The sequence below is a fragment of the Oncorhynchus keta genome, chromosome 15 (genome assembly GCF_023373465.1).
Source record: "Oncorhynchus keta strain PuntledgeMale-10-30-2019 chromosome 15, Oket_V2, whole genome shotgun sequence".
Classification (NCBI taxonomy): Eukaryota; Metazoa; Chordata; class Actinopteri; order Salmoniformes; family Salmonidae; genus Oncorhynchus; species Oncorhynchus keta.
This window is the reverse complement of record NC_068435.1, coordinates 22,738,714-22,753,702: the sequence shown is the minus strand read 5'-3', so window position 1 is coordinate 22,753,702 and position 14,989 is coordinate 22,738,714. Positions and strand designations below refer to the sequence as shown.

Below are 14,989 nucleotides of genomic sequence, written 5' to 3'. Positions count from 1 at the left end.
GGGGCACCAAGCGGAAGAGACCTCGTACTGGGTCAATGGGCCCTTAATGCTGTATCCCAAATGGCACCTTATGCCCAACATTGTGCACTACTTTTGATAGTACACTATATGGGGAATATGGGTCCATTTGGGACACAAATAATGACTGATATGACCCCTGGCCTCTGTTATGGCAAACACACCAACTGTATCTACACTGACAGTCCAAAACGCATCCAAAGAAACTACATCGCACTGTGGAACTGACTGGCAACTGGTCCTTCTGGTCGTGTCCCAAATGGTACCCTATTCCCTACATAGTGCACTACTTTTGCCCAGAGCCTTAAGGGCCCTGACCAAAAGTAGTGCACTACAAAGGGAATATGATGCCATTTGGGACGCACATCTCCTTTCTCTCCTCTCCTTTCTCTCCCTTCAGGCCGAGAGAAACCTTAAAAGCAGTGTTTTCATTTTAAACAGAACGTTTCCCCTGGCTAGCTAGGATGGGCACTGAGAACACTGCTACCTTTCGTGAGTATGCAGTCTCGTGTAAGCAGAAATAATCACTCTGACTTGGGACTCTCACAGCATTGCCCAAAATGGAAAAGATTGCCAGGTCAGTGGCTGGGGCATGCATCTCTGTGAGAGAGTTAGTGACTCACTCCTAGCATGCTAAAGGGCCTTTTAAATGAGGCTGCACTCAGCACTCATCCACTAATTACTGGTTTCACCCAGTGTCAACTCGGCTGTCACTACTAATGTGTGTGGCCTTAGTTATGTTAATGCAGCAATACTATCTATTTTTTGCTAAACCAAATGTATTTTTTAAACGCTTCTTTGCTAAACCAAATTGTGGCAGACAGACATATTCATTGAAAGGCCATTGGCATTGTAGGATATTGCTATGATTAATTTCTAGTATTCTGTCAGAGAAAGGAGATGCAGAGTAGATACATTCCAAATGTAATATATTTTAGTAAATGCAACTCAACGCAGACTTTCAGGCTAAAATGTGAAAGCCTAAAACTTCTAATATTACTACTGTGTATCCCACAGCTGATTTTGTAACTAATGTTAAAAACACAAACACTGGGGACACACAGTAAGCCTATGTAGCTTTTTATTTGATTATCCTTTATCCAATATTGTTATGATTTGAATTGCAGCATAGTATGATCCATACAATAATATCAAATAAAACCCTAATGTTTACCTATTTTCCCTAACAGATAAATCTGTGTCCAGTGATCCTGTTTAAAATGGTTTATATCTGTCTATAACCAGATGGACTTGTGAACCCAGGACTGGTATATAATAATATATGCCATTTAGTAGATTGTTGCTTTGGATAAAATATACAGCCATGCATGCATTTTACGTATGGGTGGTAACTAACCCACATACCGTATTCAATCTGTTATAATTTGATGAAAGGCAGTGACTAGACCTTACTATTTTCAGGGCCAGATTAACAAACAGGCACGCAGAGCACGTGCCCCTACCTCTAGGGGTCCGCCAACCAAATGTTTCTTCGGGGGTTGTGGGCCCCATGGAGGTCGGGGGACCCTCAGATAGCAAATCAGCTGTAAATCGCAGGAAACTAGCTTAAATTCAAAATTCTCAGCCTCGTGGTAAAATATGAACAAAGGCATGAGATGAGCGATAAAACAGACCATTTTTTCTCTCTGAATCAAAGCAAAAAGTGTAGAATAGCATTATAAAACTGCAATTTTTTTCAACATAAATTGTCTTGAAATGCAGGAAGTTAGCTGTTTTCCTGAAAAAAAATCCCTTTCATCAATGAGATACCAGGGCACTGACTATTGAATGAGACAGAATTACTTTGTGTGTGACGGATCCAATGTACTTTATACTTGGGAGTCAAGGACATATCATTGCAATAATAAGCAACCACTACAATGTCATATATAAGTTAATTGCGCATATGAGGCAGCTGTTGATCTTGATATGTTGATTGAGGTACAAGATAATTATGAGCTTTTGCTAATGACCTGAAAAGAGTCCACTTGGAAAAGAGAAGGCCTATTACCACATCTGTTTTGGCAATAGTCTCTGTAGATGCCTACAGACAGTGTATACAAATTATGCTCAGATAGGTATTTCTGTGCAGTACATGTATTACAAAGGAAGCACTGGAAGGAAGGAAGCACTGCGTTGTATTAAACATTAATACCTACTGTATAGACAGGCTATATTATTTATCTAATTTAACCTGTATTTAACTAGGCAAGTAGTTAAGAAAAAAATATTAATTTACAATGACAGCCTACCCCAGACCAATTGTGCGCCACCCTATGGGACTCACAGTCACAGCTGGATGTGATACAGCCTGAATATGAACCAGTGACTGTAGTGACACCTCTTGCACTGAGATGCAGTGCCTTAGACCGCTGTGCAACTCGGGAGCCCAAGAGCTTATCAAGAGCTTCCATACTTGGCTGACACAGGCTCAACATACAGTGCATAAGTATTTCTAAGACACTCTACTGTATACAGATGGAGTACACACAAAATATGTATAGCTAAACAGACTCCATCTCTTATCTAGAGGCTCTGAAACTTTCCTCAAGTTTGTTCCTGCTTAGTCATTACAATTATTGAATTCAATGTATTAAATATATTGAATTCAATGTATTTCAGACAGTTCCACTCGTCAAAATTCTCAGTAGCTACTGAAATTGTTGAATCTTTATAACCCATATTAATATGGGATAAATTAATGATTATTCACTCTGCTCTACTCGCATCTGGTTGATGGAGAAGAAAAGTTATTACACATCAAATATTCAACATATTTTGAGAGAAGGGGTTCATTTGCCCAGGCAAAAAGTCCTCTAGCACTTTCATGATACAGTACAGTTTCTTTCCCATTTTGCCCTAATTGCATCAAGCATATTGGCACCATACCAAACCAACAGTGATTAGGCTGGGGCACACAGGCTGTGTTTACACAGCCAGCCCAATACTGATATTTTTTCCACTAATTGGTCTTTTCACATCAGATCTTTTTCAGAGCTACTCTGATTCATGAAAAGACCAATTAGTAAACATGAAACATAACATAATACCGAACATTAATAGGCACGAACAGCTCAAGGACAGAACTACATATAATTAAAAAATGGCACACATATCAATACATACACACAATATCTAGGTCAAATACGGGAGAGGCGTGGTGCCGTGACGTGTTGCTTAATCTGTTTTTTGAAACTGGGTTTGCGGTTTATTTGAGCAATACGAGATGGAAGGAAGTTCTATGCAATTGTTTGTTCTGGATTTGGGGACTGTGAAAAGACCTCTGGTGGCATGTCTGGTGAGATAAGTGTGTGTGTCAGAGCTGTGTGTAAGTCAGAGCTGTGTTTAAGTTGACTATGCAAACTATTTAGAATTTTCAGCACATTAATGTTTCTTATAAAAAGAAGAAGCGATGCAGTCAGTCTCTCCTCAACTCTTAGCCAAGTGAGCCTAGCATGTGTCGTGTCTTTGGCTATGCCGGATTAAGTGATATGACATGCTATTCTATAAAATAATTTCTCCGTAATGAATATTACCTGATTGAGCTAATCATGTAAATGTAATTAACTAGAGAGTCGGGGCACCACAAAATAATATTTATAGAGCTGTTATCTTCTGAATAAACTCTTAAAGACCTAGTAATATTTTATATCAATAGCAGTCAATATTAATCGTTACCTTAATTCAGTCTCATCTGAAAGTTGTAAATTCTTGGTTATCTGCACAAACCATGGCTAACAAGTTGAATCAGCAATACAACATTGGGTTTAAATATTTATTTACTAAATACTTAACTAATCACACAGAATTACATATACAAAGAATGAATTATACCTCGAATACAAATTACGTCACAAAGGAAAACGTCGCTAGCGGGCGGAACAGATATGACAGCTTGTTACACAAAAGAAAAGGGGCTGGGTTTGAGTGAAAGAGCGGGAAGACTGTAACAAAGGAAGAAGCTGTGCTATCGTAAATACAGTATCTTACACATTCTAAATTTACCACCCATTTGGAAAAGGAAAATGCAATCAATATTTACTCTGAGCTGCCTTTCGGTAGGTTGGTGGTAGATGGAAGGCCGTGTTGCCAAACTGAGTCCTTTGAAGAATGTCTCTGGTGGTAAATTGGATACCTTGTCGTAACATCGTTGTGTGGTAGACGGGTTCCTCTGTCTGTTCCTTCCTAACCTGCGTTTGCAGCTGCTGTTGCTAATTCAACGGCTAGGAGGTATCACTTTTGTGGTGAATAAGTGTTCAAAGTTCATACCATTCGCAACCAAAGCTCACGCTGATGTTGGCTTCGTTCTGTAGTTATTATCTGAACCATTCTGACATCGGACTGTCGTCCTCACATCCTCGGAACAGGATGTTATATTGTCGTCAAGGCTTTATATAGGAAGGGAGAGGAAGGCGTGTTTGAAAAGTTTTATAGCCCATGTCCCTTCACAGGGGCGGGCTACTGATTGAGCAGAGCCCTACCTTAAGAAAATTAAAATTAAAATTTTAGAAGCTAAATTCACATCTCATCCCATCAACAATAATTGCATATTCAAACATTTAAATTGAACAACAATTCCATGTGAATGCAATAACTCTGATGTGTAGACTTTCCACTGTAGAGTTTGTCATCTTATCATTGATGAGAATTTCTCAGATGACAACTGAACTGACATCATACTCATTAAGTACCACCGCATATGTTCAATTGGACGGATTACCAGAATATAGTTCATTTCCCCCCACCTTCTGATGTTCCCAGAATCTCTAAGTTAACCAAGGGTTTTGCAAATGTAACATCAGTAGGGTAGAGAGAGGAAAAAGGGGGAAAGAGGTATTTATGACTGTCATAAACCTACCCCCAGGCCAACGACATGACACATGCATAGTATTTATATTATGATTACAATGAAGAGCAAGACCTGCTGCTCTGTTCTGGGCCAGCTGCAGCTTAATTGAGTCTTTCTTTGCAGCACTTGATCACATGACAGGACAATAATCAAGATAAAACTAGAGCCTGCAGGACATGCTTTTTGGAGTGTGGTGTCAAAAAAGAAGAGTAACTCTATATTATGAACAGACCTCTCCCTATCGTTACAACTATTGAATCTATATGGTTTTCACCATGGCAGTTTACAATATAAGGTAACACCAAGTTCTTTAGTCTCCTCTCTTCAACAGCCACACCATTCATTACCATATTCAGCTGAGGTCTAGAGCTTAGGGGATGATTTGTAGCAAATACAATGCTCGTAGTTTTAGAGATGTTCAGGTCCAGTGTATTACTGGCCACCCATTCCAAAACTGACTGCAACTCCTTGTTAAGGGTTTCAGTGACTTCATTAGCTGTGGTTTCTGACATGCATATGGTTGAATCATCAGCATACATGGACACACAGGCTCTGTTTAATGCCAGTGTTAGAGCCAGTAAATTACATTGGCTTCCCTCCAGGCCTGAGGACAAAGACATTCCTCTAGGCTTTAATATGACAGATAGGAGTGGCTCGAGTCAGCTACCATCCAAGTTGTCAATGCCAGGAGGTTTGTCATTATTGATCAATATTAATCATTTTTCCACCTCTCTCACACTAACTTTACAAAATTCCAACGTGCAATGCTTTTTGTTCATTATCCTTTTTTTTATGCATGAGTATGATGGCTCACTGTTCATTGTTGGCATTTCCTGCCTAATTTTGCCCACTTTGCCAATGAAGTAATCATTCAAATAATTGGCAACATCAAATGGTTGTGATTAGTAAGCTATCTGATTCGATTAAAGATGGAGTAGAATTCGTCTTTCTGTCCATAATCTCTCTTAGTCTCTCTCTCGGTTTTCATAATTTTCCATCAATTCGCAAGTGGCTTAAATCATCTGATCAAGGGAAACAGTGCCCATCTGTCTCAGTATGGGAAACCCATGTATCTGATACTGTCTGGACCAAAAGAGTATAACTTGTTGCCGCCATAGCATTTGATTGATTGATGCCAGCAAGCATTTGGCTCCCCTTGATAAAACATTTTATAAAATAATTAGCTGAACTCAACTGTGAGTTGTCCGTCCTGGTGGAGCAAAATGCCCAAGGGAGGCCAGTTTGGATTTGGCTTCAGACCAATCAAATTACTTCCTTTACAAAACGTCATTTTCAGAAAAAAGTTTCTGGTCTGCTTGTGTTGATGTCCTACAGTAGCTAGCCTGCTAAATCGTCCCTTTCCTAAGTCAGCCATGGATGGAGATTGGGATTTGGACTTGGACTTGTGTTTTTGACTTAATTCTCTGTATGCCGATTCTGATCTACCTTTAACTAAATATGTTGTTCCGCTGGCCTGAGATGATAGTAGGCTCACATAAACTAGCTAGCTAGCTAACATTGCTGGTTCATTGTTGCACATGCAAGGAAGTCAGGCTAGCAAGCATTTTAGCTATGACAAAAACTTTAAAAAGTGTACTGTTTGACAGAGCCAGTGGCAACCTGCCTTTCAGGGCAGGTGGGGCAGAGCCCACCTGTTTAGCATGTTTTGCATGTTATTTTCACATTAATTCGTGTCACATATCAGTTTGCAAACAATGAAAAAATAATAATAATTTAGTTATTAAAGCTGCATACAAACATGGTATTTTTTTGCTTTCTTGAGTAAGGTAACTCCAAAATGCTGGTGTTTTAGCCTTGCTCAGTGCTTTCCGTGGTGGTGGGGCAGCCAGAGGAAAATATTGAGCGTATGGGTTGGTAATGTTCTCTAGTTGCGCCGTGATTGGCTCAGTGGTCTGTCACTCATGAGGACATTACGTCACCGCCACATCTATGGGGAGAGCTCAAAAACTCAAACCCCTTGGGTGCTGCCATAGAGTTACATTAGAAGTGTCCATCCAAGAAGCCTCAATCATTGGCCAAAGATAAAATTACATCAAATCACATTAAATACAGTGCCTTCGGAAAGTATTCAGACCCTTTGACTTTTCCACATTTTGTTACATTACACCTTTGAGAGATTTATGAAAATTAGAATAATCTACACACTATAATGACAAAGCATAAAAATAATAAACATTTTAAAAAATCACATTCATGCAAGTATTCAGACTCTTTACTCAGTACTTTGTTGAAGCACCTTTGGTAGCGATTACAGCCTCGGGTATGATACCTTGGGAATGACGCTTCAAGCTTGGCGCACCTGTATTTTGGAAGTTTCACCCATTTTTCTCTGCAGATCCTCTCAAGCAATGTCAGGTTGGATGGAGAGTGTTGCTGCAAAGCTATTTTCATGTATCTCCAGAGATCGATCAGGTTCAAGTCTGGGCTCTGGCTGGGCCACTCAAGGATATTCAGAGACTTGTCCCGAAGCCAACTCCTGCATTGTCCTAGCTGTGTGTTTAGGGTCATTGTCCTGTTGGAAGGTAAAACTCAGCCCCAGTCTAAGGTCCTGAGCAGGTTTTCATTAAGGATCTCTCTGTCCTTTGCTCTATTCATCTTTGTCTTGATCCTGACTGGTCTCCCAGTCCATGCCGCTGAAAAACATCCTCACTTGCTCTGAGACCTTGAAGTAGTGGTTGCGGCTTTTGTGGAGAGATGGGTAACGATGCTTTGTGGGTGACTGTTGTTGATGTGTGCAGAGGGTCCCTGAAACACTAACTAAGCTAGCGTTTCACATCCGTTACACTCACCCCCCTTTTGACCTCATCCTTTTCCGCAGCAACCAGTGATCCGGGTCAACAGCATCAATGTAACAGTATAACTTTAGACCGTCCCCTCGCCCATACCCAGGGACCCTCTGCACACATCAACAACAGTCACCCACGAAGCATTGTTACCCATCGCTCCACAAAAGTCACGGCCCTTGCAGAGCAAGGGGAACCACTACTTCAAGGTCTCAGAGCAAGTGACGTCACCGATTGAAACACTATTTAGCGCGAACCACCGCTAACTAAGCTAGCGTTTCACATCCGTTACATGAGCACGGCACAACAATGTGAGTCCAAAAATATATTGTATGCTGATGCATGAAATATGCCAGGGAGATATGTATAATGTAGCTAAGAAAGTAATACTGTGTATGTTGTATAGTAAGTGTATGTTGTATAGTATAGCTGTTAGTCGCCCATGTGCCTCACCCTAATAATTCAGTCCCTTTTCCCCTCATAATTTAGCCTACTGTTCTGACTTGGTGGTGCACATGTAGCCTATAGCCTGTTTTAGAGAAATGTCATCATTGAATATTGTAAGAGCTTTCAATGGCTGCTTATATGCCCCCTTTAGTTAACCTGCAGTTCTGACTTGGTGTACAGGGAGAATACTGGAAGAACAGCCCATTCTGTCGCTGTGCATTTCAAAAGTGCCAAACAAATAGTTATATTGACTACGTCTGTCCTAGCTCATTGTCTTAATCGAAAATACGGATTGTACATCTCAATTGTCAATAGGAACCACATTTGTTTAAACAAGTCAGCCATATCAGCTATGTTTTTTTAAAAGGCAGTAAATCAAATGATTGCCTCACCTGGTTCACCAACTATTTCTCTGATAGAGTTAAGTGTGTCAAATCGGAGGGTCTGCTGTCTGGACCTCTGGCAGTCTCTATGGGGGTGCCACAGGGTTCAATTCTTGGACCGACTCTCTTCTCTGTATACATCAATGTCGCTCTTGCTGCTGGTGAGTACCTGATCCACCTCTAAGCAGACGACACCATTCTGTATACTTCTGGCCATTCTTTGGACACTGTGTTAACAACCCTCCAGGCAAGCTTCAATGTCATACAACTCTCCTTCCGTGGCCTCCAATTGCTCTTAAATACAAGTAAAACTAAATGCATGCTCTTCAACCGATCGCGGCCTGCACCTGCCCAACATCAATATTCTAAGTCAGAACCGTCCAGAGTATGTGGACAACTACAAATACCTAGGTGTCTGGTTAGACTGTAAACTCTCCTTCCAGACTCACATCAAACATATCCAATCCAAAGTTAAATCTAGAATTGGCTTCCTATTTCGCAACAAAGCGTCCTTTACTCATGCTGCCAAACATACACTCGTAAAACTGGCCATCCTACTTAAACTCGACTTCGGCGATGTCATTTACAAAATAGCCTCCAATACCCTACTCAATAAATTGGATGCAGTCTATCACAGTGTCATCCGTTTTGTCACCAAAGCCCCATATACTACCCACCACTGCGACCTGTACGGTCTCATTCCATCTCACTCCATGTCATCTACAAGACCCTGCTAGGTAAAGTCCCCCCTTATCTCAGCTCGCTGGTCACCATAGCATCATCCACCTGTAGCACGCGCTCCAGCAGGTATATCTCTCTGGTCACCCCCAAAACCAATTCTTTCTTTGGCCGCCTCTCCTTCCAGTTCTCTGCTGCCAATGACTGGAACGAACTACAAAAATCTCTGAAACTGGAAACACTTGTCTCCCTCACTAGCTTTAAGCACCAGCTGTCAGAGCAGCTCACAGATCACTGCACCTGTACATAGACCACCTATAATTTAGCACAAACAACTACCTCTTTCCCTACTGAATTTATTTGATTTTATTTATTTATTTTGCTCCTTTGCACCCCATTATTTTTATTTCTACTTTGCACATTATTCCACTGCAAATCTACCATTCCAGTGTTTTACTTGCTATATTGTATTTACTTTGCCACCATGGCCTTTTTTTTGCCTTTACCCCCCCTTATCTCACCTCATTTGCTCACATCGTATATAGACTTGTTTCTACTGTATTATTGACTGTATGCTTGTTTTACTCCATGTGTAACTCTGTGTCGTTGTATGTGTCGAACTGCTTTGCTTTATCTTGGCCAGGTCGCATATTGTAAATGAGAACTTGTTCTCAACTTCCCTACCTGGTTAAATAAAGGTGAAATAAAATTAAAATAAATAAAACATTATGCTGAATGAACTGTTTCACTGCCAGACAAGACTCCACTGATAGCCATGTGTTGCGGTGGTAAGGTGTTGGGACAGTTGTTGGGACTCTGCTGTTGGGACAGCTTTATGTGGGCCCTAACAGTTTGTGGGCACCGTTTGTCACCATTATAGTCCAATAAATGTATTGTTAATGTTGTGTAGTGGCTTTGCTGGCATGCATCTAAAGAAAATAGTTTGCCTCACAAAGATTTACATACTAAAATTGCCACTGGACAGAGCCATAGACCATTTTGCCAACATGAAGAGAGGAGGACGGCATTGGCGTTCAACTAGTCTACAAATACTGTGAGTCAACATGTTTTGCTTTACTTGAGGGCGCACGCACGCACACACATACAAACAGTTGAAGTCGGAAGTTTACATACACCTTAGCTAAATACATTTAAACTCAGTTTTTCACAATTCCTGACATTTAATCCTAGTAAAAATTCCATATTAGGTCAATTAGGATCACCACTTTAGTTTAAGAATGTGAAATGTCAGAATAATAGTAGAGAGAATGATTCATTTCAGCTTTTATTTCTTTCATCACATTCCCAGTGAGTCAGAAGTTTACATACACTCAATTAGTATTTGGTAGCATTGCCTTTGTTTAACTTGGGTAAAACGTTTCAGGTAGCCTTCCACAAGCTTCCCACAATAAGTTTGGTGAATTTTGGCCCATTCATCCTGACAGAGCTGGTGTAACCGATTCAGGTCTGTAGGCCTCCTTGCTTTTTCATGCTTTTTCAGTTCTGCCCACAAATCTTCTACAGGATTGAGGTCAGGGCTTTGTGATGGCCACTCCAATACCTTGACTTTGTTGTCCTTAAGCCATTTTGCCACAACTTTGGAAGTATGCTTGGGGTCATTGTCCATCTGGAAGACCCATTTGCAACCAAGCTTTAACTTCCTGATTGATGTCTTGAGATGTTGCTTCAATATATCCACATATAATATATATATGCCATTTAGCAGACGCTTTTATCCAAAGCGACTTACAGTCATGTGTGCATACATTCTACGTATGGGTGGTCCCGGGAATCGAACCCACTACCCTGGCGTTACAAGCACCATGCTCTACCAACTGAGCTACAGAAGGACCACGAGCTACAGAAGGACCACATCATTTTCCATCTTCATGATGCCATCTATTTTGTGAAGTGCACCAGTCCCTCCTTCAGCAAAGCACCCTCACAACATGATGCTGCCACCCCGTACTTCACAGTTGGAATGGTGTTCGTCGGCTTGCAAGCCTCCCCCTTTTTCCTCCAAACATAACAATGGTCATTATGGCCAAACAGTTCTATTTTTGTTTCATTAGACCAGAGGACATTTCTCCAAATAGTACGATCTTTGTCCCCATGTGCAGTTGCAAACTATTTTGAAGCAGTTCCTTACTGAGCGGCCTTTAAGGTTATGTCGACATAGGACTCATTTACCTGTGGATTTAGATACTTTTGCACCTGTTTCCTCCAACATCTTCACAAGGTCCTTTGCTGTTGTTCTGGGATTAATTTGCACTTTTTGCACCAAAGTACATTCATCTCTAGGAGACAGAACGCGGCTCCTTCCTGAGCGGTATGATGGCTGCGTGGTCCCATGGTGTTTATACTTGCGTACTATTGTTTGTACAGATGAACGTGGTACCTTCAGGCGTTTGGAAATTGCTCCCAAGGATGAACCAGACTTGTGGAGGTTTGTTTTCAGTGGAGGTTTGTTTTCAGTGTATTAAACTAAACATATATAGCCTTGTTGATTTGATGTTTAAATGGTTAAGTTGAAATGGTGCTGGAATAGCAGAGGCAGTGCTCCTGTTGTCTTTGTGCTGACTTGAGATAACTCCTTGGTTCTAAATCAGTAGTTGTTTAGTGAACTGTCGAAAACATTAACTTGCTTGACCATATAACTGTTTGAATGCAATATTTGCTTTGTGGACATCAGCGGACAGATGAGGCTTTCTGGTTTTGTGATGAAACAAACATGTGTCGTTTAATTTATTCGGCCACTGTGTGACTGTTGTCTTTTTGTTGTCACGGCCTTATTGTATATCACGGTGGCGTATGAATTTATGGTTATAGAGCAAACAATGTTCTAGAGCTGTATCCGTACCCATTGGTGCAGTGATCACAAAGGGGCTATATCCAGGAAACCGTAGCAGTGTGTGGGTAAAATCACTAAGGAAGCCAAGCCATTAAAAAAGCCATTTGCAACCTATGTTGTGATAATTTCAAAGTTCTACAGTATTAGTAAAAATGTGATCAATACATGTGGATGATCTTGTCCCTGTAGTGTCTGTAAACACCCTGGTAGGTTGATTAATAACCTGAACCAGATTATAGGCACTGGTTACAGTAAAACGCTTCCTCTTGAGCGGACAGATATTCAGGTCCCCAAGACAGTAAACATCTGTGTTTGCATCACATATACTATCAAGCATTTCACACACATTACTTAGATACTGACTGTTAGCACTTGGTGGCCTATAGCAACACCCCCAAATAATAGGCTTTAGATGAGGCAGGTGAACCTGCAACCACAGCACTTTAATAACACTTGACGTGAGATCTTCCTAAGCATTACAGGGATATGGCTCTGAACATATAGAGCAACACCTCCCCAATAAGCATTCCTGTCCCTTCTATAGATGTTATATCCTTGTATTGCTACTGCTGTATCAAACAAATTATCTAAGTCTCAGAAATGGCTAATATATAAATATTATCTAATGTTATTGATTTCTTTAACCTTATTTCTAAGGCTACATATATTAATAATGGCTATTTTCAGCCCTTTCCTGGGTAGCTCCTCTGAGATAGACAGTCTGGAGCATTTCAGGTGACCCATATTATTTGTGCAAAACAATGTAAAAATCAAAGTCTAACTATAAAAGTCTGTAAGACCATGCAGACAGTAGAGTCAGACAGTCCAATTTAACCATTTTTTCAGAGGTCAACATCATCCTGTGTGAAAGGCATTCTATCATAGTTGCATATAGAATCTATTTGGGTTCTACTTTTCACGTTGTTGCAGAATATTTTTTAAAATAGCTATATTTCACTCAAACATTACATAGTTGTATTTCAGGCAAATCATTACATCAGAATCCACTGCATCACAGCTCACACATTTAGCGGAAATATGAAATTACCTAGACTATCATTTGCCCTGTAAAGAGCACTCCAATGACAGCTTCATGGCAAAATTAGATCTTGATGCTTTGAATAGCACAAGCCTATTCATTACTGCTACAGCTGTCGGATCTTAATGTGATCACCCTGTTGTAGAACATTCCTGCAATGCAGGAATTGTAAAAGTTGTAGTCTATTTGAAGTTTTAAAAGGCTTCTGACGTTTGGAATTTCCACTTTAGCATTTTTTACTTGATTTTCTCTTAAGAAAAATGTATCAACCCCTATAAAAATGTATATTAATTAGACTCCACATACAATTAAAATGTTCTGTTGCTGCAGGATTATTTTCCTGTTGTAGCAAACTGGCTCAAATTAAGATCCTACATCTGCCTATGTTTATACCATATCTCTTTGGACTGTGAAAAATGCTGCATGCTTAAATCAAGAGTTCAACTTCTGTAAACTGCAGAGAGCAAATTGGTTTAATAAATGAGAGTAAACAAGTAGAACATTGTACACTAGGCTACCCTATATGGACAAAACCCTCTTCTTACCAAATCCATCAATCATAATGCCACACATTTGTTAGTTTATATTTTCAAGCAATAGAATGCCCTTCTCTTCATCCTTGTGCACATTTTATCGTCATGCATAGGCCTAACACAAAACGAAATATACATGAAAAGTACTGTGGTAGTACTTACCACTGACAGACACGTTGATAAAGATAGAATAAAAACAATCAAACTTCTCATATTTAATTCGTTGGTCACCTGCCGGACTTCATTGATGAGAGGTCACAATCCCATTCAGGTGACTAAAAGGGTTTTTATGAAGAAGAAAAACATCCAATATTCCAAGTTAAAAAATAATTAAAGCAAACTATGAAGTTAGTTGAAGGAATGAACCTTGAAAGGCTTTGATTTGCCAAATCCAAATACTTGATAAAGAGAGAGAGAGAGAGAGAAACACGCACTGATTGGTTGTCCGCGCGCACTGTTTTGGCATCACTTGGCACTTCGTCTGGTCTTTGGGAAGAAGTCACCGGTCTGCAGCAGCCGTGTCAAATATTACATTGAAAGCTTTAGTAAGTCCCGAATCACCGAACTGAGGCTCAAATGCAGAAATTCCGTTTCCCTGAAGCCATCGAACCAGAGTACTATCTGCACGTACGGGGCAATTGTGTGCTGGTAGGCTACAGCAGCACTGGCGTCCGTGGAGGGATGCTTTCTCCTTATGAACTTTGAAATGACTGAAGGCAGCTCTGTGCTGTTACGCGGGTTTAAAAAAACGTGAATTATATTGACCTATTGGAGCACATGTTATGCTATTACCGTGTTAGTATGGAGGGTGATCCTTGCCATTTCGAAAATGCTTATATATGTTCATATCAGTATGCATGATTCATGACACAATTAAATTATAATGTTAAAAAGAAAATTGAAAATGGCTAATTGAATATTGAAAATGGCTAATTGAATATTGGAAATGGTTAATGGAAATTCTAAATTAAAATGGGAAATGGAAAACAGAAAATGGTTAACAGAAAATAGTCAAATGAATGTGCAAAGTGAAATGGAAACTGGCTATTTTCATTTTCAAATTGCCCAATTTAGCTTTCTCTTTTTATTTTAAACATTTATTTAAATTGCTTCCTGGAAGCATTAACCAGAGAGCAACAGGACACCACCATGCAGTAATACATCCTATGTGCATTGATTTTAGACTTGTGTAACTGACATGTTTCAAACCTGGTGTGCTGTACACCAGAAGAACATTTTAGCCTGCCAAGCCAAAGCCTAGGCAATTTAGCTTAGTGAGCTAATGCAATTTGTCTGGTCCCTGGCAAAGTTACTCAACATTAGGCAAAGTTACTCATCACATGGTCACAAATCACTTCTTCCTGGTTACTTGTTCGCATGATGAGTA

The 14,989-nt window shown here is 40.1% G+C and overlaps 1 protein-coding gene across 1 annotated transcript in view; it reads right to left on the bottom strand.

The window, feature by feature from the left end:
* LOC118395204 (vasoactive intestinal polypeptide receptor 2-like) overlaps nucleotides 1-14,288 on the bottom strand; it is a 40,537-nt gene extending 26,249 nt beyond the window's left edge. Inside the window, exon 1 of the mRNA XM_052463707.1 lies at nucleotides 13,765-14,288. Coding sequence (XP_052319667.1) covers nucleotides 13,765-13,815 — 51 coding nt within the window. The 5' untranslated portion in view covers nucleotides 13,816-14,288. The remainder of the gene's footprint in view (nucleotides 1-13,764) is intronic.
* Nucleotides 14,289-14,989: the final 701 nt, after the last annotated feature.